At 43.7% G+C, this 27,003-nt stretch overlaps 1 protein-coding gene and 1 long non-coding RNA gene across 2 annotated transcripts; one reads left to right on the plus strand and one right to left on the minus strand.

The window, feature by feature from the left end:
- Window positions 1-3,151: 3,151 nt before the first annotated feature.
- On the minus strand, window positions 3,152-27,003 carry LOC110071298 (cytochrome P450 2C18-like). Its single transcript, XM_078384617.1, has 9 exons — window positions 26,818-27,003; window positions 25,448-25,610; window positions 22,369-22,518; window positions 12,696-12,856; window positions 11,905-12,081; window positions 7,131-7,272; window positions 6,242-6,429; window positions 4,827-4,968; window positions 3,152-3,966 (listed from the first exon to the last, which is right to left on the minus strand). Exons 1-9 carry the CDS (start codon window positions 26,998-27,000, stop codon window positions 3,785-3,787), a joined length of 1,488 nt encoding a protein of 495 aa, XP_078240743.1. The 5' UTR covers window positions 27,001-27,003; the 3' UTR covers window positions 3,152-3,784.
- Window positions 8,709-10,306, plus strand: LOC144586421 (uncharacterized). Its single transcript, XR_013541242.1, has 2 exons — window positions 8,709-8,822; window positions 8,934-10,306. It is a non-coding gene; the product is annotated as an uncharacterized LOC144586421 (long non-coding RNA).

Consider the following 27,003-nt stretch of genomic DNA (forward strand, 5'->3'; position numbering starts at 1 on the left):
GAGAGTGTATGTGTGTGTGATACTTTATATTGATTGCCTTATTATTTTAGTTAATACAGTGATTTACCATTCCTTTTGTTATGTTCAATAAACACAAGTTTTTATTTTAAAAATCATACATTTGCCTGAAGTCTCAGTTGAAGGAATGGTTGGTGGCAGCGTGATTAAAGTGTGTGAGAGAGAGTGACGTGGCAGCTCCTTTGTGTCGTGTGAGGAGGCTGACACACTTCTAAATTTAGATTATAAAATATACGCAACAATATTGGCAACCAGATTGAAAAAAATCTTCATCCAAATAATGCACTAAGACCAATCGGGTTTTTTTTTTTTACCAAAAAGACTGTTGAGAAACAATATAAGAATAATATTAAACACCTTAGAATACTATGAAACACATACGGAAAAACAAATGGCTGTGATCTTCCTTGACGCCGAGAAAGCTTTCGACAACATCAATTGGAACTTCATGCTACAACATCTAGAAGTAATAGAAGCTGGGGAAAGATTTACAAAACTAGCAAGAGCCATTTATACACAACAAAGCACTAAAATAAAAGTCAATGGGGAATTAACTAAAGAAATACAGTTGCAAAAAGGAACGAGAGAAGGATGCCCCCTCTATCTCCTCTGCTTTTCATTCTTACGTTGGAAGTGATTAACAATCAAATTAGAAGTAATGAGTTGATAAAATGATTAAAAATAAGAGGGAAGAATACAAATTACAAGCATTTGAGGAAGACCTGGTGTTTATATTAGAAGAACCAACTAAATCAATAATACCATTGATGTAAATATTAGCAACCTTTGGAGAGTTAGCTGGGATTAAAGTAAATAAAGGGGGGAATAATAATCAAGAACATCAAAGAAGAGACACGAATGGAATTAATGGAAAAAACAGATTTCTAATATGAGAAAAAGATTAAACATTTAGGAATAAAAATTACAAAAAAAAACTAGTACATTAGTAGAAGATAATTACATGAAACTACTAGATGATATCCAGAAGGATCTCAAAAAATGGCAGGATCTAAAATTGTCCTTGATGGGGAGAAGAGTGACAATTAATTGGGCAAAGTATTCATACATACTTGTATACATCTGAATGTGGGGGTGGGGATGAAAACGGGGAAGCTCTGACTTGCTGGGGCTGAAACTCACTGCCATCAACCCTTGGTGGTCCTCAAGGAGGCAGAAATCTCGGTCCTCCTGACCCTCACGCTCCTGCAACCCCAGCGTCCAACTGGTTAGACTGAGATGTGTACCTGCAGAAATCCTCCAGTTCTCCCTCTGCCCAGAAAGGGAAAGCAATGGGAACTGAAGGACCGTCTCTCCCCATGTGGGTCTTCACGGTGCTTAGGATCCTTGGAGGACTTCCCTCTGTCAGTCCCATGGCCAGCACAGGCAAGGCTGATGGGGACACCGGAGAGGGCCTTCTTTACTGTAGCTCCCAGGGGATGGGAAGCTCTCCCTGGGGAGTTCAAGAGGCCCCCCTCCCTTTTATACTTCCACCAGCAGCTGAAAACTCAATTCTTCAGGCAGGCTCTTAACAACCATCACTGAGTCCCTAAATGCCTTCTGACAGCTAAGGAATTTTTTATCCTTCACTTCCTTTTAATTATTCAATTGTATTTTAATTAGCATATAGTTTAAACATTTTTTTAAAAAATGTTTCACTTATTAAGTTTTTGATTATATTCTTTTTAATACTGCGAGCTGCCTTGGATCTCCTTATTGGAAGAAAGCCTATAAAACAAACTAACAAATAAAATAAATATTCTGAACCTGGCAAGCTGGCAGAAGAATTCCTTCCCAGCAGCTCAGTGACTGGACTTTTCATTGGTGCTTGAGCTGTCAGTCTCTCTCTACTTTCTTGTCACCTTATGCATTACTTCTGTTTACCAACTTTTTAAAAAAAGTCAGCTCATTTAACCCCTCTGAATCGCCAAGTCAGTATTTCGGAGTTCGGAGAGCCCTGCTTTGATTTCAGAGCTGCTTTGGGTACCTTTGGTTCACTGCTTATCCCTTTCGAAAGGGGACACTATTCCCAGTTCTCTTTCCGAAATGAACCTGAAGGACATGCCCGTAGACGGGAAGAGCTACAACTCTACTTATCATCATCACCACAAAACAGCACATACCATTCAGGCAGATGCCTGGTTTTGTGAAGCTGGGCAGCTATTCCTTTGTGCTTCTTTGTCCTTAAGAAGCTGCTTGACCCTTTCACAAGTGCCTGGGGTCTTTTCCTGCTTGTCTTGTGCGTACATCTAAGGAGAGACAGCCTTGGCTAGGTTGTCCCACTGCAACTGGACATGGCATTGAGAGCCTGATGGTCACCACAGGGGCTGCTTCAGAAGAGCTGAGAAAGAGTCTCCAAACTGTAGTTCTGGAGATTCCCCAAACTCTCTGCTCCCCTTGTGGCACATCGGCAGCCTTCTGGTTAGCAGTCCTGCAAATTCAGCATCCCGGGAGGGAACCCCAAAGGGTGTTTGCAAGACAGGGAGGCTGTTTCTCTTCCTTCCTTCCTTCTGATGGTGACTGGACGTTTCTACAAAACTTCCTTGTCTCCTTTCTTCATGTCATGGACGATTTGATATCCCTGTTTTGTCATGGTCAAAAGTAGAAGACACTCAAGAAAAACCCTCAGAGCGCTACAGAACTTTATAACACCTCTGAGTTGTTTGAGCTGTCTGGCTAGCTCAGTGGTTTAGGTATCTGACTGCAGAACCAGAGGCTGGGGTTTCAATTCCCCCCCGCTCCGCTGGGCCTTCCTCCAAGTAAAGCCACCTCGTGTGGCCTTGGGCAAGCTGCATAGTCCCGGGATGCCTCCAGAAGAAGGGAAGGAAAAGCCTGAATAGAGCTGCCATAAGTCAGGATTTATTTCATGGCACGTGGTTATTAAATAGTAGTTGGAGTCTGTCGTGGTCTGTAGCACCAGAACATTTATCTCTGATAGGGTTGAATACCATTGGGAACCAGACAATCATGGCAAGCATATCAACATTCTAATGTGTGATCAAGGTATACGTTATTTACTTGCTCCTGCCTGGTTCATGAGAAAAGTACCTTCCAAGCAAGTCCCACTTCAGAGGATAAGAGTAAACCGTGATTTCTACTCATGGTGAAATAAATAGAGAAATGAGTCCTGGCAGCATTAGTCTATATCTTCTAGTTTTAATTACTTCTATGTACAAAAAATCCAAAAAAACACGAAGACCTAAAAGGTCAAAGACATATGATCCAATATAAAATTTTTAAAGCCGTGAACAAAAGCAGTAGATATGACGTAGGCATCCTTCAGTCTCGAGAGACTATGGGAACGTAGTAGATAAAGCAGGTAAAGCGGTAGATATCAATGCTTAAAAATGCATAAAGACTGAACTTAAGTTAAAGGTAAATACTTATAAGTCAGACAAATATATATAAATTGTACATTTTTAGCTAGGAAGGTTACAAACATGAAGTTCAATCTTATCTCAGTCCAAAAATACAAAAGCTTATAGCAGTAAAAAAAGAACATCTGGTGGTGAACAAGAAGGAATAAAACTGAAATATCGGTCATTTGATGAAATCAAATTCAAGCAGGCTGCTGCATGTTCTAAAATCCAGGCCCCCTCTTCTAGGAAAACAGATTCCCTGCATCTAAGCAAAGGGCTCTCAGGGGTTTAAAAATTTACAGTTTTGCTGCTCAGACAAGGTAGGCTGGAAAATGTAGACAGGCTCAGTCCCAAGGTCTGAACTGGTCAACCGCCAGACGGCATCCGGTGGGCCCGAGGCCTCCTTCTCTTCAGCGAGGGAGAACGCAGAGCTGATAAGGCCGAGGGAAGGTGACGGTGCCACTCATGAGGGGACTGATGTCGATTTCCTTGGGATCCTTGAGGGGTTTCAGTTTGAAGTGCTGCAGGATACTGGCCAAGAAGAGGAACAGCTCCATGCGGGCGAGGCCCTCCCCTGCGCAGATCCGTTTACCTGCAAGGGAAACCAAGGCGGGAAGGTAAGCAAGAAGAGAGTCTTCCTCAACAGCTGGGGGAGGGGGGAACCTCACAACAAGGTCAAGGGGAATGTGGCCTTCCAGGAACACCTCCTGGGAACATTATCTGCAGCCTCATTTCTGGTCATTGTGGTGGGGAAGGGCAAGGCAGGGTAGGAGAGGTGAAACCCAGACTGTGGGCTTGCTTTCCTTCATTCTCACCCAACGAGGAGCTAAATTTCAGGCTGATGTGACTCGGCAAACCCCTCAGGCCTGATACATGCCTGACCTCTTGGCAAGAGGGAGGAAAACAGCCACTCTTTCTTCTTAATTTGCACAATCTCATGCCCGTTTCCCTTTCAGTAGCATGCACATTCGTAGCAAGCCTAGCAGAAAGGGCTGATAGTTGAAAAATATGCAAGCACCCAATCCGCTGCTTTGAGACCTTAAAGGGCTAAGAAACTAAGAAGAAGATGCTGCTGTCATTCTATTTGGAATGAGTGGCCTCACCTCCAAGCAAGAGGGGGAGATGGAGCACTTCCCTCAAGCTCTCCACCAGTTGGAAACACACACACAAAGAGTGAGAGAGAGAGGCCAGAAGGAATGGATTAAACAAGAAGGTTTAAACACTCTCTCTGATGTTCAACATCCTTAGAAGTCAACATGAGGAAGCAGCCGCCACCATCATTTTGTGTGACTATTCGCCCTCATTGGTAAGGATAAGTCAGGAATGGTTTGATGTTGACCCCTATCAGTGACCCCTCCCTGCCCGAGTGGTGGGAGACGAGGGAGCCTCCAAAGAGCTGGTCAAGAGCGCCGTTGGCTGGGAGACTGGCCATTGAGGGAAGAGCCCTTTTACCTGCTGAGAAGGGCATGAAGTGGTCACTCTTCCTGAAGGTCCCGTCTTTGTTCAAGAAATGCTGTGGGTCAAATTCTGTGGGGTTTGGAAACTCTTTGCTGTTGTACAATGCAGAGTTCAGGGCAGGGAAGATGACGGTGCCCTGAGGAGAGGAAAAAGAAGTCGATTATACCATTTGCTGTCTGTGTTTGAGCTAAGATGCTTCTGATGTAGCTTCTGCTTCCCATCCCTTCACCCGACCAGGAGCCAGGTTTCCAGGCCCCCTTCTTAACCCCTTTCCTTTTCCTCTTGGCTTTTCTGTCCAAATCCAGTGTTTTAAATGAGTTTGGACCTCTTAAAATCAGTGAAACTGAGCTCAGTTGGGACTTATCCGTTTCCCCTCTGGTGCAAGGAATCTACTCTCCCTGCGACCCGCTGTTGCATTCAAGCCTTTATGTTTGTCGTTCCTTTGGATGAGTGTATGGACTTTGAGTCCTGATTCAGTGTCAGGCAGTGGCTCTTCCCATCTCTCTCCCTGCCCTCAATGGTTGGGCCCCAGATTTTTTTATTAGGGTCTGATTTTGTATTCAGTCTCTGAAAAGTCTTTCCTTCCTTCCTTCTGTTCTTCCTCCCTCCCTCCCTTCCTTCCAATCCTTCCTTCCTTCCTTCCTTCCTTCCTTCCTTCCTTCCTTCCTTCCTTCCTTCCTTCCTTCACCCTCCCATCCCCCCCCATTTCATAGTGAAATGTTTAAGGAGTGGCTTTACCAGTTCCATTCCCCCCCCCATGTGTTTTTTCACGGTGGAGCAGGGATTCAAACCCTGTCCTCTGAAGTCCTCGCCTGTCACTCTGTCCACTGCATCACAGGGGAGATCCTCTGAAATCTAGCAGGCTGGCTTGCCTTTCAGAGGGTTTCCAGGCTTCCAAATTTTATGCATATATGCTTGAAAACCGAAACCCAAGTGTGCCCCTGCCTCTTTATGATTCCCAATCCAAGCCACTGGAAGGTAGGAAAAATGTTCGGGTTTCCATTTCCATTCCAAATTTCCTCTTGGATTTGAAGGAGGGGCTCTTTAGGGTGCTCTTTATGGACTTTTTAGGGGGCCATGAGCCCCACACCCCATATTGAGGGAGAGAAAAAAGAGAGGTAAAAACATTTAAAGATACTTTTGGTCACTAGAGGACATAAGGGAACATTTCCAGTTAAAAACAACCTATTTTTTTTTTAAAAAACTGACTTGTCAATGACCAAAAACACAAAAGTAGCCACTGCTACAATAGAAGCCACGAGGGCAACAGAAATGTACCCCAACTTTTACAGCCCCATCCCTCTCTCTTCAGCTCCCCAAGACCCTCCTCAGCCCGGCCAAGATCCATGTATCCCTGGGCTGCATCCGTCGCCTTAGCAGTACAGAAGCAGTAGAAGCAGAGCCGGTACCTTTGGGATGACGTATTGTCGGAAGGGGGTGTCTTTGGCCACTGAGTGGGGGGCACTCAGTGGTACGAGGGTGATGAACCTCTGGATTTCGTGGATGACGGCGTCCGTGTAAGGCATCTGCCCGCGGTCAGCTACGCACGGCGCCCTGGCTCGGCCAACCACGCGATCAATCTCTTCCTGCACTTTCTCTGGAAAGGGATGGGAAAGGCTCAGCACCAGTACCCCGACATGCTATGGAAGCCCTGAAATCTTGCCAGGATGGTTGACCCGGCGGCCGATTGACCTACAGGCTGGATGATGGATTGGGTGGCTTGGCCTCCTCTATGTGACTTTATTCTTCTTCTGGTTAGTCTTTGTTCTCCAGCTCTATTCCATGATCACCCCCTACAAGGAGGCTGCACCCCGAGATCCAAGCCATTATTTATTCATGGCCCAACACATTTCAGATGACAGGTGTTCTTCAGAGGTGTTGGGTGCCTACTTTTATTGAAGGGGAAAACAGATACATGCTCTCTGCTTTTGAATCCTGGAAGCAGAACTCTCTATGAGTATTCTGGAAGATTATTTCTGGACAGTTAGCTCCCGTGAAGAAAGCCTTTTGCCCGAAACACAACAGCTTCCAGGTTCCCACCTGTTTTTTTGGTGGTGGTTGTGGTGGATCCTTCCTGGTTTGGCTTGCGTTTTTACTATCCTTCTTTACCCTCTGGCACCTATACTAATTTCCATGATCACCCAAAATCCTGCCGTACAGTTCAGCCTGGAATCACCAAGGGAGCAAGGCAGGAATTCCATGGGGCTGTGATCAGACACGGAGAACCTGAAAGGGGAGACCACGGAGGGGAGGGAACGGAGTTGAGATGCTGGCAGGTAGTTGAAGGGCCTGTTTTACCTTCTACCTCCGGGTATTTCTGGAGAATCAAGAGCCCGTATCTGATGGTCGTGCTGGTTGTTTCTGTTCCAGCTGCAAACAAATCAAGTACGGAGGCCACCAGGTTTTCAGGGGTGAACTCTGACGCACCGTTCTTTTTTTCCTGAAGAAACATGAGGCATAATCAGTGCCACCAACTTAACTGAGCTTTATAAAAAATATAATATATGAAACCATTTAATAAATAGGAGAGGACAGAGACTTTCAAATGAAGCCCATAATAAAATAAAATAAAATATGTACCAGCACTTGGCTTGCAGACAACAGAAGACAAAACCAGGAATCAAATGGTGTTTACATAAGAAAAAAAATTCAACTAATAAAAATATATTTGTATTCTCAAAGGCTTTCACGGCCGGGATCTGATGGTTGTTTTAGGTTGTTTTGGGCTGTTTGGAGGTTTTTCTCTAACATTTTGCCAGTCTCTGTAGGTGGGTAGGTGGGGCTCGTCAGCCTTGGAAAGAAGCCCATCTAGGAGAAGGAAAACTCCGATTTCAAACCTCCACTGCCTTGTGGCTATATCCACTGATGGAAAAGGCTTCAGGAGCTAACCTTAAGAGTTTGTGTCATTCTGGCAACTCCTGCGACGTTGCTAGAACCAGTTGTATTGACTCTTGCCTTTCCATTGGACCATTTCAGCAATGTGGAGAGGGGGGATCTGCTGCTCAGGTAGCTAATAGCCTATCCTCCATATTATTTTACCCAGGCTTCATGCCCTGGAGAGGACACTCCAAGTATGGATACAGTGCACGTTACCCTAGTCTCTCAAGCCTGAAGGATGCCTAATCAGGGAGCCAGCATCTTCAGAGGATAGGAGCTAGATTTCTGTCTGTGTTCTGCTATAGTGGGTGGGATTGTTGAGTATTTGTAACTGTGGGATCCTCTGAAGGATGTGCCGGCCACAGAGAATGGGGAAGAAAAACCTTCAGAACACAGCCAAACAGCCCGAAAAACCTACAACAACCAAAAATATATTTCATAGTATTGTGAACCTAATTCTGTTCCAGGTGTTTTCCCTGCCTCAATTTACTTATTATTCCCCCTATTTCCTCATCAGTAATTAATTGTTCCATTCTACCCCATCATCTTCCAACAGTTTCTTAAATTTTATCTATAAATGGATTTTTACTAGTATATAGTTTGTCTCTTTTAAATAAAAGCCTTGGATTACTTCAAACTTTTATTTCACTTTGTTACACCTTCTCCTGGTGCTCTATCACTTCTATATTACCTTAATTTTTTTTTAATTGAGTATTTTTTGCTAGTAGCTTAGAATTTTTATTACTGAGGTCAAAATATTCTCTTTTAAAAAATAAATTAAATTCCTTTCTTTAACAGTTAGGAAGTTTTTCCTGCTATTCCACCGGAATCTGGCTTCCCGTAACTTGGACCCATGGCTGCGTGTCCTGCACTCTGGAATGATGAAAGACAGATTCTGCCCCTCTTTTGTAGGACTACCTATTAAGTATCTGAAAAGTGCTGTCCTGTCTCCCCTCCGTCTTCTTTTCTCAAGGCTAAACCTGCCCAGTTCATTTATTCTTTCCTCCTAGGTTTTGGTTTCCAGTCTCCTGATCATCCTTGTCGCCCTCCTCTGAAATTATTCCAGTTTGTCAGCATCCTTCTTGAAGTGTGGTGTCCAGAACAGAATTCAAGGTGAGGCCTCACCAGTGCTGAATAAAGTGGAATGAACATCTCATGGGATTTGGAGAGTACAGTTCTCTTAATGCATCCTAAAATTGCAGGTGCCTTTTTATTTTTTTGCAGCCACATCATACTTTGGCGGACTATGACAACAACACCTGTTACCCATGGGAAGAGAACACAGCCGAGCAGAGAGACGATAAAGAGGGACTGTTTACCTGACTGCCTGCCGTGATTGGTTGACAGCATGAGAGACGGGAGATAAGGGATGTGCCAACGAAGCTTGAAAAAGGAACTTTTTTACTATGGAGGGGGATTCATTGATTCGGGGTTCAGGATTCATTATTCATTCTTTTTCTCGCTTGGATTTATTCATTTTTACTATGGACATACTTTGGGACATACTTTGATTCATTCTTGAATTCTTTCCTGTGGATTACCTTTTTGGACTATGTAGTTTTTCTAGGTCTGTTTGCTTGCTACTCAGTGCGGGTGAAAGACAGAGGAGAGATGTAGTGCAAAATGTAGGGAATTCTAGAAGGAGGAGGGCTATTGCCTTTTTGCCTTCCCTTAAATAGCTTTTTATATATTTCCATGGATTTTTGGGATTTTTAGTGTTTTCAGTGTTTTTGTGTTTTTATGGATTTATTGCTTCATTGCTATTTTATAACCAACCTGGAAAATGATCTTTTGCTTGCTTATGCATAAACTGACTTTTCTTCATGGAATTTTCTATTTTCTTTAATAAAATAATAACCATAAAAATCAATTGGTCTCTTGAACAGTAAAACTGTCATAGTGTCACCTGAGGGGGAATTTAGGCCACTTTTTGCTACTGAGTCCTAACCTGTTGAGCATATTGAGTCTAAGGACTACAAAGCTCATGTGTTTGGCTTTTTGAAATTTTCCTAAGGTACAGTAATGCAAGTTTATGCACCAACCACCAATGCTGAAGAGGCTGAAATTGACCACTTCCATGAAGACTTACAACACGTTCTAGAACTGACACCAAAGAAAGATGTTCTTGTCATTCTAGGAGATTGGAAAGCTAAAGTAGGGAGTCAAGAGATAAAAGGAATCACATGTAAATTTGGCCTTGGACTTCAAAACGAAGCGGGTCAAAGGCTAACAGAGTTTTGTCAAGAGAACAAGCTGGTCATCACAAATGCTCCTTTCCAACAACACAAGAGGCGACTCGACACATGAACATCACCAGATGGGCAATACTGAATTCATATTGATTATATTCTTTGCAGCCAAAGATGGAGAAGCTCTGTACAGTCAGCAAAAGCAAGACGTGGAGCTGATTGTGACTTTGATCATCAGCTTCTCATAGAAAAATTCAAGCTTAAACTGAAGAGAGTAGGAAAAACCACTGGGCTAGTCAGAGAAACAAAATGCAAGGGAGAAAGGGAAAGTTACAGAAAATGGAAAGCAGACTTCGAAAGAATAGCAAGGAGAGACAAGAGGGCCTTCTTAAATGAACACTGCAAAGATATAGAGGAAAATAATAGGGAAAAACCAGAGATCTGTTCAAGAAAATTGGAGATGTTAAAGGAACATTTTGTGCAAATATGGACATGATAAAGGACAAAAATGGTAAAGAAGAGGTGGCAAGAATACACAGAGGAATTATATCAGAAAGATTTGGATATCCCGGACAACCGAGATCATGTGGTTGCTGACCTAGAGCCAGACATCCTGGAGAGTGAAGTCAAGTGGGCCTTAGAAAGCCTGACTAACAACAAGGCCAGTGGAGGTGATGGCATTCCAGTCGAACTATTTAAAATCTTAAAAGATTATGCTGTTAAGGTGCTACACTCAATATGCCAGCAAGTTTGGAAAACTCAGCAGTGGCCAGAGGACTGGAAAAGATCAGTCTACATCCCAATCCCAAAGAAAGGCAGTGCCAAAGAATGCTCCAACTACCTACAATTGCACTCATTTCACACACTAGCAAGGTTATGAGATGAGATGGCTGGACAGTGTCTGCGAAGCAACCAACATGAACCTGACACAACTCCGGGAGGCAGTAGAAGACAGGAGGGCCTGGCGTGCTCTGGTCCATGGGGTCACGAAGAGTCGGACACGACTAAACGACTAAACACACAAACACAGCAAGGTTATGCTCAAAATCCTCCAAGGCAGGCTTCAGCAGTGTGTGGACTGAGAAGTCCCAGAAGTACAAGCTGGATTCCGAAGAGGCAGAGGAACTAGGGACCAAATTACTAATATGGGCTGGATTATGGAGAAAGCCGGAGAGTTCCAGAAAAGACTACACAAAAGTCTTTGACTGTGTAGACCACAGCAAACTATGGCAAGTCCTTCAAGAAACGGGAGTGCCTGACCACCTTGTCTATCTACTTAGAAATCTATATGTGGGAAAGAAAGAACAGTTAGAACTGGATATGGAATAACTGATTGGTTCAAAATTGGGAAAGGAGTATGACAAGGCTGTATATTCTCATTGTCATTCCAACTTCCGTTCCTGTTTCCCAAGAGACTCCCCACCCGCTGATCCACCACAGCATGTCCTCTCATGCTTCCACCTCATGTAGTGAGTGCACACAAGAGTAAATGTAAGTGTTCCTGACTGAAAATGGCATCTGGGGCTACACTCAGATTCAGGCGAGAGGAAGGAGACAAATCCTGGCCATCTATGAACAGAATGGATGTCTCCTTTTCTTTCTCCCAAAGATGCCAGGTGAGTAGAGATCTGTGCCAGGCTGGCAAATGGGGTTGGCTGGTTCTCCAGGCACCAGCTGATCCTCGGGGAGCTTCTCCAGGCCTCCTGATGTCAGGGCAAGCCATGCTGGTGGTGGTGGAGGAGGAGGCTGGGTTTCTGTGTGTGTGAGGTGCATTTAGCCCACCAGCCCCTGGCATTTCCCTCCCTGGTGCCAAGGCTGCTGGGCTGCATTCCGAGTGTTTGGTGGTGCCACCGAGGCTGCAGGGCCAGCCTCCCAGCCTGGGCACTCGGTCCACTGACGACCAGTCCTCTTAGCTTCCCCTCAGACCAAGGAGCTCCCCTCCAACGCGTGAGCCCACGGGCGAGCTTCTCACTCCCTTGGACCATGGGCTATGCCTTTAAACTTACCTGCTCCATTCTAATAAGGAAGCAGTCGATAAAATCTCGGGTGGTACTGGGATCCAGAGTCTCCTTGTGCTGTTTCACCGCTTTGGAAACAAACTCTTTTAATCTTTCAACGTTTTTGGTTATTCTCTGGTGAGGCCCAGGAATGAGGTCCATGAGAGATGGGAAGAGATTGGCCATCTGAAAGGCAAGGCAGAAGAGACCCGTCCTGGTCACTGGTGTCAACCGTCCCTTTTCCCCTCCGGGATGCTTGCGGGCAAAGAGAGCACCTGCTTCAGCTCAGTGAGAAACTGACTGGAACATCCCAAGGCCAAACAAGGTCCAGTGGCTTTGTGCCCATTTTGGTGGCCCCCTTAAGCGTGGCTACGTCTTTTCTAGGTCTCACGGAAGGGACAGGGAAGGAAGTTCCACAAAGTCTCCTTTGTCCAGCGAGAAGGCACACAGATCTGCCCAATATACGTTGAACTCAAAAACCGGGTGGTGAAAACGCAAATCCTGCGTGACAGGGAACTTGCCAGCCTCTTCCCGCGTGCCTGGCCTTTGTGAGGGGCCTGGCAGCTGGAGATGTCGGATCTCAACAGAAGACCCTTGGCCTCCAACTGAAGACCCTTCTGTCTTCTTCTCTGTCGTTCTTCTCATGATGTCCAGGTAGACTGTCAACCCTTTGGGGGCAGGAGCCCCTCCCCATCACTCAGGACCACCTATGTGTTGGCCCACAGGGGAGCCCTCTAGGTGTAAGGCCAATAAAAGTTTACGTGGTGCTTCTCATGGACCAAGCAGACAAGGGGTCTTACCTGTACCCAAGGAGAGCTAAAAATCTTGAAGTTGTCATTGAATGTGTTGAGGAGGGCTAGAAACCTCTCATCATCATAATCAAAATGGGCACCAAAGACGATGGAGCAGATGATGTTGGACGTAGCGCAGCTGAGCAGGAAGGTGGGGTCGAAGGGCTTCCCTGGAAGAACAAAAAGACTCCACTAGCCTCCTCGCCCAGCCAGCCAGAAACCACAGCCAGCTCCTCCCTGGAAAGGGTGAAACAACTGGCCGAACCTTAACACACAATGCCATGCACACAAGGGCAGCTGTGTAAGCGGTGCTTGCTTTTTCCAGGCTCTCTTGTGCCAAGGTGTGTGGCTGAGGGTGTGACTGACTGCCCAGTCCAAGGACACCCCTGCGCATGAGAGGCTGCGCACGCTGCTTGCATGGTTTCCAGTTTATGGCCCAAAATTGATTCTAGTCACACACTTTGAACTCCATGCCATGTGGGTGGCGGTGGAGTCCCCCAAGGTTCAGGGAAGGAAAACCCCGACTGACCACTGACAGCAATGGCTAACTTTTCAAATACCCCTTCGGTGGTCACATCCAAGATGACCTTTTCCCGTGGGCAAAAGGTCAGCTGCATTCTCCCTGTGAAATGCCTATTGCCACGGAACCGTAACACAGCCATACTGTAGACGAAAGCCCCCACCAGCAGTCAAGCTGAGATGTGAGCAACCCATCCGGACCTTTCAGAGCCAGGAGCTCCAAAAAAAGGGGGGGGGGACACATAACAGTTTCTTTCTTTCTTTCTTTCTTTCTTTCTTTCTTTCTTTCTTTCTTTCTTTCTTTCTTTCTTTCTTTCTTTCTTTCTTTCTTTCTTTCTTTCTTTCTTTGTCTGTCTGTCTGTCTGGCTGGCTGTCTGGCTGTCTGGCTGTCTGTCTGTCTTTCCTCCCTGAGAGAGAAAGAGAGCCAGAGAGCTGCTTCTCTGGAAGAGGCATCAGTGGTGGCAGCTGCTGTTGGCAGCTTGGAGGCTCTCTTTGAGGACAGGCCGGGAGCGAGCTCTGCTGGGTGGCGGCTCGGGCGCTCTGGGAAAAGCTTGGGAGAGAACCAGCGAGTGAGGCAAGGCTTTTTAAAAAAACTCTTGACAGCAGAGGGCACGTGGGCGCTTCGGGGGCAGGTAAGGCGGGGGCAACAAACTGTCAAAAAACAAAAGAACAACAACCAAAAACAGGCCTGGAGACAAACGCTTAGGTGCAGCTTCCAGAGATGTGCATCAAGAATGCTTTGATAGAACAAAACAAAGCAGACCACAAACACCTTGTATGGAGAAACCGAGATGTCACATAATCGGGAAGAGAATGCTTAGAAAAGTAAGTTGGAAAAGGTCTATTTGACCATGAACGTGACCCTGAAGACTGTGACAGTCTTTTGAACAGGAAGAAAAACCATCCCAAAGTCAAGGGCAGAGATCCCTGACAGGTGTCGGGCAACCTACCAGAAGCAACAGAAAATAAGGAATTTTTGCAGAAAGCAAGAACAGTATTCTGCAGAAACCTTGCAAAATTTGATGGAACCTCCCCAATCCATAGACCTTGCCCCCCTAAAATAAATACTAGCAAGCATGTTTCCTTGGAAGAAACCCTGACTAAACAACAACAACAACAACAAAGCAAGCATGCATATAGCATAATTTCAAACCTAAATTGTTTTGTAAGCAATTCTCTGTATATTATAGGAATAATATTCATTCAATTTCCTTAGCAGTTTACTCTTTGGCAGCCAGCATTCTCTGAATTGTTGCACATTCCACTACGGTCACAGAACACACCACTGAAGAAAGAGAGATCAACCGGTAATAAACCTTCCTGGCAACTAAGGGCTTGGCTAGATCGCTGAGTTAGAGCTGGCTGATTCTGTGTGAAGAGTGTCCCTTACAGTCGCTTAGATCCCACAAGCCGAGACTGGGTGGTTTCAGGTCCAAAAAGCACACTGCACATCAAGAGACTTTGCTTAGCACAATCAAGAGCTTCTTTCCTTTCTAAAGGTAAAGATTTGTCAAGATCATTCAGTGGGTGGATGGCCAGCCAGTTGGCTCTTTGGAGATTCCATTGACCATAAATGAAAAACATCTGCTCGGCTTTCCTTCGGATGGGAAGGGAGACATAGCTCTCCATTTCTTTTTCGTGGTTGCTGACTGACACAGCGCATCACTGATGCTTTGACAGGACTTTAAAGAACCTTTCAAAGCAGCAGAAAAATTTAAGAAACAAGCAAAAGAAGAAATGGACTTTTTCTTTAAACAGAATATGAGACCTGACATCTCAATGTTTATGGTTTCGGAGGCAAGTAAGGCTTTTTTTAGAGGAATAGCCATAAGATTTGCAGCAAAACAAAAAAAGAGAAAGACAGAAAAAATACAAGACTCTGGAAAGCAGACTAGTTACATAGGAGAGGCAGTTGAAACAAAATCCAACAAATAAAGAACTGATAGAGAAGATAAAATTTATACAACACCAGATAAATATATTGCTCACCGAAGAAACCGCAAAGAAGTTTAAATATGCAAAGCAAAAATTTTTCGAAAATGCAAATAAACCGGGAAGATGGTTAGCATATAAATTAAGGAAAGAGAAGGAGAAGACAACAATCTGAACTTTGAAAGATGAAAAGGGAATAGACAAATTCAAACAGGAAGAAATAAAAAAATTGCTGAAGATTTTTATCAGAAGCTATACGAGAAAAAAGAAGTGGATAGAGGAACCCAGGAAGAATATATATTAAAGCGTAACAAAATGAAATCGACTAAAGAACAAATTCAGTCCTTAAATGAGCCTATAACATATGCAGAAATTATAGAAGCCCTTAAAAAACAAAAAAATGGGAAAGCACCAGGCCCGGACGGGCTACCAGCGAAATATTACAAAGGACTGGAAGAGGTGCTACTCCAGCCATTCAAGAAGCTGCTAGAACGTGTCGAAGAAGGGAATATACCAGCAACATGGACTGAAGCGATAATTTCTCTTATACATAAGGAAAACACGGAAGGTAAACAAATACAAAATTATAGGCCGATTTCATTGTTGAATGTGGACTACAAAATATATGTGACCATCTTGGCAACTAGAATGAACAGAATTTTAATCCACTTGATACATCAAGATCAATCTGGGTTCCTTCCAAAAAGGCAGATGAAGAATAATATAAGGATAGTTCTAAATTCCTTGGAATATTATAAAGCACACCCGGAGAAACAGATGGCCATGATATTCTTGGATGCAGAGAAAGCCTTTGATAATCTTGATTGGAATTTTTTGATATATACGTTGGAAACACTACAGGTTGGAGAAAGATTTATGAAATTAATTAAAGCAATATATATTGAACAAAAGGCAAAAGTGAGAATTAACGGCGAGTTATCAAAAGAAATCCAAATACAGAAAGGTACTAGACAGGGGTGTCCACTGTCCCCACTATTATTTATTTTGACTCTAGATTTACTAAATGAACAAATTAGAGATAAAAAGGAATTGAAAGGATTAAAAGTAAAAGGCCAAGTCTATAAACTGCAGGCTTTTGCAGATGATTCAGTCATTATACTGGAAGATCCACCGTATTCAATAGAAGCCTTGATGGCAACGTTAAAAAACTTTGGTGACATGGCAGGTATGAGAATAAATCAAAAGAAGACCAAAATACTTACTAAAAACATGAGAGAACAAGAACGACAGGAGTTAATAGAGAAGACGAACTTCCAGAGGAAAAGAAAATCCGATATCTAGGGATACAAATTACAAAGAAGACAAGCACATTGTTTAAAGATAACTACATGAAACTACATTTCTCTGCAGCCAAAGATGGAGAAGCTCAATACAGTCAGCAAAAACAAGGCCTGGAGCTGATTGTGGCTCTGATCATCAGCTTCTCATAGCAAAATTCAAGCTTAAATTGAAGAGAGTAGGAAGAACCACTGGGCCACTCAGGTATAATCTAAACCAAATCCCTTATGAATACACAGTGGAAGTGAAGAACAGATTTAAGGAACTCGATTTGGTGGACAGAGTGCCTGAAGAACTTTAGATAGAGGCTCATAACATTGTACAGGAGGCAGCAACAAAAACCATCCCAAAGAAATAGAAATGCAAGAAAGCAAAGTGGCTGTCCAACGAGGCCTTAGAAATAGCAGAGAGAAGGGAAACAAAATGCAAGGGAGATAGGGAAAGTTACAGAAAATTGAATGCAGGCTTCCAAAGAATAGCAAGGAAAGACAAGAGGGCCTTCTTAAATGAACAATGTAAAGAAGTAGAGGAAAATAACAGAAAAGGAAAAAGCAGAGATCTGTTCAGGAAAATTGGAGATATTAGAGGAACGTTTTGTGCAAAGGTGAACATGACAAAGGACAAAAATGGGAGAGACCTCACAGAAGCAGAAGACATCAAGAAGAGGTGGCAAGAATACACAGAGGAAATATACCAGAAAGATTTGGATATCCCAGACAACCCAGATAATGTGGTTGTAGACCTTGAGCCAGACATCCTGGAGAGTGAAGTCAAGTGGGCCTTAGAAAGCCTGGCTAACAACAAGGCCAGTGGAGGTGATGGCATTCCAGTTGAACTATTTAAAATCTTAAAAGATGATGCTGTTAAGGTGCTACATTCAATATGCCAGCAAGTTTGAAAAACTCAACAGTGGCCAGAAGACTGGAAAAGATCAGTTTACATCCCAATGCCAAAGAAGGGAAGTGCCAAAGAATGCTCCAACTACCGCACAATTGCACTCATCTCACACGCTAGCAAGGTTATGCTCAAAATCCTCCAAGGTAGGCTTCAACAGTATGCGGACCGAGAACTCCCAGAGGTACAAGCTGGATTCCAAAGGGCAGAGGAACTACAGACCAAATTGCTAACATGCGCTGGATTATAGAGAAAGCCAGAGAGTTCCAGAAAAACATCTACATCTGCTTCATTGACTATGCAAAAGCCTTTGACTGTGTGGACCACAACAAACTATGGTAAGTCCTTAAAGAAATGGGGGTGCCTCACCACCTTATCTGTCTCCTGAGAAACCTATACGTGGGACAGGAAGCAACAGTTAGAACTGGATATGGAACAATTGATTGGTTCAAAATTGGGAAAGGAGTACAACAAGGCTGTATATTGTCCCCCAGCTTATTCAACTTATATGCGGAATACATCATGTGGAAGGCTGGACTGGAGGAATCCCAAAATGGAATTAAGATTGCCGGAAGAAATATCAACAACCTCCGATATGCAGATGATACCACTCTGATGGCAGAAAGTGAGGCGGAATTAAGGAACCTTGTAATGAGGGTGAAAGAGGAGAGTGCAAAAAATGGTCTGAAGCTCAACATCAGAAAAACTAAGATCATGGCCACTGGTCCCATCACCTCCTGGGAAATAGAAGGGGAAGACATGGAGGCAGTGACAAATTTTACTTTCTTGGGCTCCATAATCACTGCAGATGGAGACAGCAGCCACGAAATTAAAAGATGCTTGTTTCTTGGGAGGAAAGCGATTACAAACCTTGACAGTATCCTAAAAAGCAGAGACATCACATTGGCAACGAAAGTCCGTATAGTCAAAGCTATGGTTTTTCCTGTTGTGATGTATGGAAGTGAGAGCTGGACCATAAAGAAGGCTGACCACCGAAGAATGGATGCTTTTGAATTGTGGTGCTGGAGGAGACTCTTGAGAGTCCCCTGGACTGCAAGGAGAACAAAATCTATCAATTCTAAAGGAAATCAACCCTGACTGCTCCCTGGAAGGACAGATCCTGAAGCTGAGGCTCCAGTACTTTGGCCATCTCATGAGAAGAGAAGACTCCTTGGAAAAGACCTTGATGTTGGGAAAGTGTGAAGGCAAGAGGAGAAGGGGACGACAGAGGATGAGATGGTTGGACAATGTCATCGAAGCTATCAGAATGGATTTGACACAACTCCGAGAGGCAGTGGAAGATAGGAGGGCCTGGCATGCTCTGGTCCATGGGGTCACAAAGAGTCGGACACGACTAAACAAAACGAAACATGAAACTAATGAAGGAAATACAGAACAATTTGGAGAAATGGGACAAATTACAATTTTCGTTGCTGGGGAGAATTGCGACGATCAAAATGAGCATCTTGCCAAAAATCTTATTTTTATTTCAGTCAATTCCTATCATGCTAAAACAGTCCTTTTTAAAATAATTTAATAGGATAATCATGAGATTTATATGTCAAGGAAAAAAAACAAGAATTAAAATTAAGGCAATGCAAGATGCTAAGCAGAGGGGCGGGTTTGGCCTTCCAGATTGGGTTCTGTATTATAGATCTTGTATTTTAGATTGGATAAAATAATGGATAACTCTAGAAAACGATAGATTACTTAGCTCGGAGGGACATGATTTGCAATTAGGCTGGCATGCCTATTTATGGTATAAAAAGGACAAAGAACAAAAGAATTTTAACTCACATATGATAAGGAAAGCTTTACTGGGAATGTGGAGAAAGATTATACAACAAAATTATTACAAAATACCTGTATGGGTGTCACCAATAGAGGCGTTTACTCAACCTAATCTTATGACAAAAGCAAACTTTTTAAGATATCAAGATTTATTAAAAAAAGGATGGTGAACTAAAGTCTAAAGAAGAGCTGGGGTCATAGAATGTATATATTGATTAGTGGCCTAGAGCACAGTTATAATCTAGATATGTGTGTGTTTAGTCGTTTAGTCGTGTCCGACTCTTCGTGACCCCATGGACCAGAGCACGCCAGGCCCTCCTGTCTTCTACTGCCTCCCGGAGTTGTGTCAGGTTCATGTTGGTTGCTTCGCAGACACTGTCCAGCCATCTCATCCTCGGTCGTCCCCTTCTCCTCTTGCCATCACACCTTCCTAACATCAAGGTTTTTTCCAAGGACTCTTTTCTTCTCATGAGATGGCCAAAGTACTGGAGCCTCAGCTTCAGGATCTGTCCTTCAAGTGAGCATTCAGGGTTGATTTCCTTTAGAACTGATAGGTTTGTTCTCCTTGCAGTCCAGGGGATTCTCAAGAGCCTCCTCCAGCACCACAATTCAAAGGCATCAATTCTTCGGCGGTCTGCTTTCTTTATGGTCCAGCTCTCACTTCCATACATCATGACAGGAAAAACCATAGCTTTGACTATTCGGACTTTTGTTGGCAAGGTGATGTCTCTGCTTTTTAAGATGCTATCAAGATTTGTCATCGCTTTCCTCCCAAGAAGAAGGCGCCTTTTAATTTCAGGGCTGCTGTCTCCATCTGCAGTGATCATGGAGCCCAGGAAGATAAAATTTGACACTGCCTCCATATCTTCCCCTTCTATTTCCCAGGAGGTGATGGGACCAGTGGCCATGATCTTAGTTTTTTTGATGTTGAGTTTCAGACCGTTTTTTGCACTCTCCTCTTTCACTCTCATTACAAGGTTCTTTAATTCCTCCTCACTTTCTGCCATCAGAGTGGTATCATCTGCATATCGGAGGTTGTTGATATTTCTTCCGGCAATCTTAATTCCGGCTTGGGTTTCTTCCAGTCCAGCCTTCCGCATGATGTATTCTGCATATAAGTTAAATAAGCTGGGGGACAATATACAGCCCTGCCGTACTCCTTTCCCAATTTTGAACCACTCAGTTGTTCCATGACCAGTTCTAACTGTTGCTTCCTGTCCCACATATAGGTTTCTCAGGAGATGGATAAGGTGGTCAGGCACTCCCATTTCTTTAAGAACTTGCCATAGTTTGCTGTGGTCCACACAGTCAAAGGCTTTCGCATAGTCAATGAAGCAGAAGTAGATATTTTTCTGGAACTCTCTGGCTTTCTCCATAATCCAGCGCAAGTTAGCAATTTGGTCTCGAGTTCCTCTGCCTCTTCGGAATCCAGCTTGTACTTCTGGGAGTTCTCGGTCCACATACTGCTGAAGCCTACCTTGTAGGATTTTGAGCATAACCTTGCTAGCGTGTGAAATGAGTGCAATTGTACGGTAGTTGGAGCATTCTTTGGCACTGCCTTTCTTTGGGATTGGGATGTAGACTGATCTTTTCCAGTCCTCTGGCCACTGTTGAGTTTTCCAAACTTGCTGGTGTATTGAATGTAGCACCTTAACAGCATCATCCTTTAAGATTTTAAATAATCTAGATATACAAAAGATAAAATAGAAGGTTTCTACTCAGAGCAAACAATTTTTGATAAACTTTTGTTAGGTTCAAAAGAACAAATTATTAAGAAAATGTATAATTATATGTTGGAAATTAAAATGCAAGATGAAATGGTTAAGGAATGTATGATTAAGTGGGCACAAAATATAGGGCATAACATTGATATTGATCAATGGCTGAAAATATGGCAAAATAACATAAAGCTTACAAGATCGGTGAACTTTAAAGATAATATATATAAGATGTTTTATAGGTGGCACATGACCCCAGAAAAATTGTCAAAGATGTATACAGATGTATCAAATAAGTGTTGGAAATGTGAAGCACAAGTGGGAAGCTATTATCATATGTGGTGGTCATGTGGAGTAGCGAAACAATATTGGAAAAGGGTACATGTTATGTTGGAACAAATATTGCTCTGTAAGGTGCCATTAACCCCAGAATTGTTTTTATTGAGTTTGATACCTGAAAATATAGATAAGTCAAAGGAACATATAGTTATATACATAGTTATGGCAGCCAGAATTCTATAGGCTAAAAATTGGAAAAGACCAACGGTACCGAAACAAGAAGATCTTATTGAAAAAATACGGTAAATAGCCGAAATGGACGTTCTATCAGAAGTCATGAAGGACTATCCCTTGCAAAAGGCAACAGAAAGATGGGATCTATTTAACAAGTGGACTGAATCAACAGGCAATTTGTGAATAGCATACAGTGGTGCCTCGCTTAACGAGTGCACCATTTAACGATGAATTCGCATAGTGATCTGTTTTTTCAGATCGCTAATGCGATCGCATTGCGATGTTTGAATATGGCAAACATCGCATTGCGACGATCGGTAAGCGTTTCGCTTACCGATTTTCGCATTGCGCTGGTTTTTTAACAGCTGTTCAGCGGTTCCAAAATGGCCGCTGGACGCCCAAAATGGCCGCCCACATTGTTTTCGCGCCTTGCCCTCGCTTACCGAGGGTGCGAAAATGGCGGCGCTATGGAGAAACTTTGCAGAACGGTGAGTTTAGGAGCCATAGGAACACATTAAACTAAGTTTAATGTGTTTCTATGGCGTTTTCCGTTCCGTATAGCGATGTTTCCCCATAGCGACGGTTAATCCGGAACGGATTAACCTCGCTACGCAGGGCACCACTGTATACTGAAATGAGAACTCAATCTAGAGACCTTTGGGTAGAGTGGGCGGCATATAAATTAAATAAATAAATAAATAAATAAATAAATAAATAAATAAATAAATAAATAAATAAATAAATAAATAAATAAATAAATAAAATAGAAGGCAGAAAAGAGTAAATAGAATAACTTAAAATCTTGATATGGCAATAGGTATAGAATGGATGAAAGTATGTTATTGTCTCCCCTCTTCCTCATCAATTCCAATTCCCTTTTTCCTTTCTGTCATCCCTTATGTTAAAAAAATAATTTTTTTGAAAAAAACAAACAAAGCAGCACTGATCTCCTAGGTTTTAGGCAGACCCCTTCTCAAGAAAATGACTGAGGGGAAGAGTCAACGGTCCTGACCTACCTTTCGTGTCCTGGAACTTTTCCAGCAGATACTGGGCTTCCTCCTGGATCCTCTCCTCGATGCTCTTCTTTCCCATCCCAAAGTTGCGCAGGGTGGTGAGGGCAAAGCGCCGGAGCACCTTCCATCTTTCCCCATTGCTGGCGATAATCCCTGGAACCAGGGAGAAAGACCACACTAAGCATGCGGATCTGGATGTCCGAGTCCCATTTCCTGTATTATCTGCCAATACGGTCACTCCTTTTATCTTGGAAGGCCATATTTCCCCCAAACTGGCTTTATGGAGAACCTGCTCTCCTACTGTGCCAGACGTCTCCAGAATGATCAAAAACAATACCACGTTAATCATGCAAACATCTCTAGACCAAACAACAACAAAAAATAAGACAGAGTGACACCTTACAGACTAGCTTTTCTGGATATATTCCTCTTACTTCATCTTAACAATTAAATGAACAAGGGTTCCTTGTCATTCCCCAGATTCATTCCAAATCTCAATTACATGTTTGTTTTATTTATTAAATTTATGTTCCACCTTCCTGCCATAAAGGGATGCTCAAGGGCTCAGCGGCATAAAAGATCTATACTTAGGTGATATAAAAGACATCAGTTTTGCCCAATGCAGCTTTTCCATGAGGAAAGCAGTGGAATAAGTTACAACTTCAGTAGATCATTACGTTACAATCTGGGTTCTGCCACCTGATCATTAGTTTGTTTGCATAATTCGACTGTCTTGCTCAAATGAATCAGTCTTAGACTGAATTATTTTAAAAAGAAAATGAGTGAGGAAGGTTAGTTTAGTCAATGGGAAGAACATGTAATTTGTGTGGTCGTAAGACCAGATAGGCAGGGTACATAAATGAATGAATGAATGAATGAATGAATGAATGAATGAATGAATGAATGAATGAATGAATGAATAAATAAATAAATAAATAAATAAATAAAAAGTCTTTATGAATTTCAATATGGGATAAAGTTCAGCGTCTCACAGCACAATGTGAAACAAGGCCAGGGAGAAAATGCATTTAGAATTTGACCAAATGCAACCAAAATGGGACCGACAGCCTTCCACAGCCCGGTTGTGACTGTTAAAAGACCTCACTGAACAGCCCTCCATGGGAGCTGATTTCCCGCCCCATTGTTTTTTTTAATCTCAGTGCCTCTTCCCTCCTCCTGGGTGGAAGATATGGGCCCACCTCCCATGTGGACTAGGTAAAGGTAAAGGTTCCTGTGACATATAGCCCCTGCTTATTTCTCCAAACAAAGGCATAATCAATTATTGATAAAATATATCTATTCCCCTGCTTGGTAACTTCAGGTAGAGGTCCCACTGTTTCTAGGCCCAATTGTTGAAAAGGGGTTGGGATGACTGGCAATGGGCACAGCTTAGCCTCGGTCCTGTCATTCCCAGCACCCTGTCTCTGACAGGTGTCACAGCTCTGGCAATATAGCTTGACCTGCTTCCCCATCCCAGGCCAATAGAAATTTTGAGGAATCCTTTGCTTAGTATGTGAGATCCCTAAATGGGCTGAAAAATATGTCTTTATGCACCTTCTCTACAGTTCTCTCTCTATTTTTGGAAGGTAAGACCAGCTATCTGGGAATGCTTTCACCTCCCCTCATAGGATTCACTAGAACCTCTCTATATAATAGGTCTTCATTTATACAGTATTTTTCAGGGGTCAGGGGCCCTTCCATAGCTTGTCTAAAGCAAAAGGCTCTTCCTTTTGTTCCTGTCTAAAAGATGGATTATTAGGATTCCTCATGGTAACTAGCTCAGCTGTTTCACTACCTTCTCTTCTTTCAGGTAGAGTTTCATTGTTGTTCTCAGCGGCTTCAATTTGCCATTCCTGAGAGCGAGTGGTCACTAAAACACTCTGCACATGCTCAGATAAATCCAGGCCTATTAAACATGGGGCAGGAATTTGATCAGATATTGCCACTTTCCAAACTCCTGACCATCCTTTATATCTTATGGGTATTTTTGCTCTGGTTTCTCTGGCCCCTCTGTTACTTGTGTTGCCATGGTAACAGCTTCAACTGCCTCTCTAGAAGCTTCATTTTGCTGTACGCAAAATACCTTCTTTGGCTGACTAGAATTTATCCCCTTTTGCTGATTAACATCTCTAGCCTTTTCAGTCTGACACTGGGCCCAAAAGTGTCCTTTCTCCCCGCAGGCATAACTTAATTTACTGGCTCTGGGTTCAAAATACAGAATCTTGCCAACCTTCCCTTCAGAGTTATTTTGTTTCAGGTGACTCAGCTCTGGGGATGAGGGCTTGCCTTTAAAATGGCTTCCAGTAGCTTGGGTACTTCTGAGGTAATCTCTACTGGGTGGGGTCCCTCTTTTCCTGTCATCCCACACTTTCCCACCAATTTTTACATCAGAGAACCTGGGGTTTCTTATCTCACTAATGGAATCAGCCTTCTCACTTGCTTCCAGTATATTTTTAGGATTTTTGTCTCTCACTAAATAGCAACCTGACAAGTGTCTGAATAGAGTTCTTGAGAGGTTGTGGATAAAGGAAATCCACTGGTGGCAGTGAGAAAAGGGGGGAATGTCTCAATTGTTATCGGCTGGTGAGAACACATAGTGTGAGCCCTTTGTTTGGGGAAATAAGCAGGGGTTACACATCACAGTTCCCCTTGACATTTAGTCCAGTCGTGTTCAACTCTAGGAGGTGGTGCTCATCCCCGTTTCCAAGCCATAGAGCCAGCGTTTGTCCGAAGACAGTTTCCATGGTCACGTGGCCAGTGCGACTTAGACACGGAATGCTGTTACCTTCCCACCGAGGTGGTCCCTATTTATCTATTTATTTATTTATTTATTTATTTATTTGATTTATATCCCGCTCATCTGGTAAATCTATACCACTCTGAGCGGCTACTTACATTTGCATGCTTTCGAACCACTAGGTTGGCAGGAGCTGGGACAACCGATGGGAGCTCACTCCGTCACGTGGATTCGATCTTACGACTGCTGGTCTTCTGACCTTGCAGCACACAAAGGCTTCTGCGGTTTAGCCCGCAGTGCCACTAAGCCCCAACCCTGTGAGGACTAGCAAGCAGCAAAACCTACCTTCCCCTCTGTTGAGTTTGTCAGACAACGGTAGGCGTCCCCTGGGTGCAAACTCATCTGCGCGATCAATGAGAGCTTCTTTTATGACATCGTAGCCATGGAGAACCACGACAGGTAACCTTCCGAAATGCACGGTGAACACGGGGCCGTATTTCTCACTGAGCTGGAGAAATACCAGGGAAAGACTGTTATGCTTGCAATAACTCCAAAAAATTGCACCAGTGTTAATAGTTTGAAAGTGGTCTGTTCATTTGATTCAACCAGGGAAATGACTCAAAGGACCTTACTTGCCCATTCAACAGGGAAAAGGGAACTGAACCTTGATGCTGTCCAATCCTTCCTGTCCTCAGAGCCCGGCAAAATCAGGTTTTGGACTCCGACTCTCTGAGTCTTCCACAGACCTTGCTTCACCTCTGAATGCAATATTAAATAAAGAAGGATCTCTTGGGGGAAAAGATGGAGCGGAACTTGTCTTAGTAAGGCACTTCCTCAAGTTTGGGAGGCAGGGTCAGGGAATAAGTAAGAGTTTGGCAAAGGTATTCCATTTACACATTTGGCTTCCTTATCTCCCTTCTCTATCTCACAAATTGTTATGGCTAATCACTCAAAAGAGGAGATGAAGCAAAGGAAAGAGAAGAATCTCTTGAGTGAAGAATCTGGGAAACTGGTTTGGAGGCAGCCCAAACCGATCGTCGAGGGCGGCAGCAGCGTCTACAATCAGAAGCGCCACAGGGACTCTGCCTGCCCGTCTGTCTACTCATGGGGAGGCACAAATATTTTCAGCGATTGTCAAGGATTCCGTTGGGTTGTTGACTACTTCGCTGCAATGTTCCTGAAGTGGATTTTCGTCCAGAAGGAACACAGTTTGGGGACTCAGAGGTTCGCCAAGACTCTTGTCTCTCTCTTTTGTTTTTGCTGGAAGAGGCTAACACAGCGACCTCTTGGCAAACATTTTCCTCCTAAATCACACAATAAGTCTGCATTTTTCATGCATGGCTGTTTGGGTAATAACTAGATGTGGAAGATGTGTTAACAGCACCATTCTAGCATAATGTTGCATTCTCTGGCTCTTCCTTCAAACCCAGCCTTTCTATGCCCGCCATCCTCCCTGCCTTTTCTCCCTTATCCTTGTTCTGTTCTGGACTGAATGGCAGACGGTAAGCTCCTTGGGGCAGGGATGCTACACCCTCTCGCACTCCTCAGACTGCCTTGTCCCTTGCTGTCACGGTCTGTTTCCAAACTAACTTTGCTCAGGCTTGTTTCAGCTGCTGAACAAACCAAACCTGGAGAGTCAGCGAACGAGCCAGACATGAAACCACAACCCCTTACAGAGAGCCTGGCGGTGGGAGGCTCTTCCTTCTGCAACTCACCTGTTCAAGAGCCTTACTGAGGAAGCTGGTCTTCAGCTGCAAGATGTTCCCCAGAAGGGGCAAAGGCGTTGGGCCCGGCGGCCGCCTTCCCTTGCCCTGCGTCCTGCTCCTCACAGCGGCCAAGAGGAGAAGGCAAGAGAGACAAACTCCCAGGAAAAGGGTGACCGTCCCCAGAGGCTCCATGGT

Source organism: Pogona vitticeps, chromosome 1, assembly GCF_051106095.1.
Source record: "Pogona vitticeps strain Pit_001003342236 chromosome 1, PviZW2.1, whole genome shotgun sequence".
Taxonomy (NCBI): domain Eukaryota; kingdom Metazoa; phylum Chordata; class Lepidosauria; order Squamata; family Agamidae; genus Pogona; species Pogona vitticeps.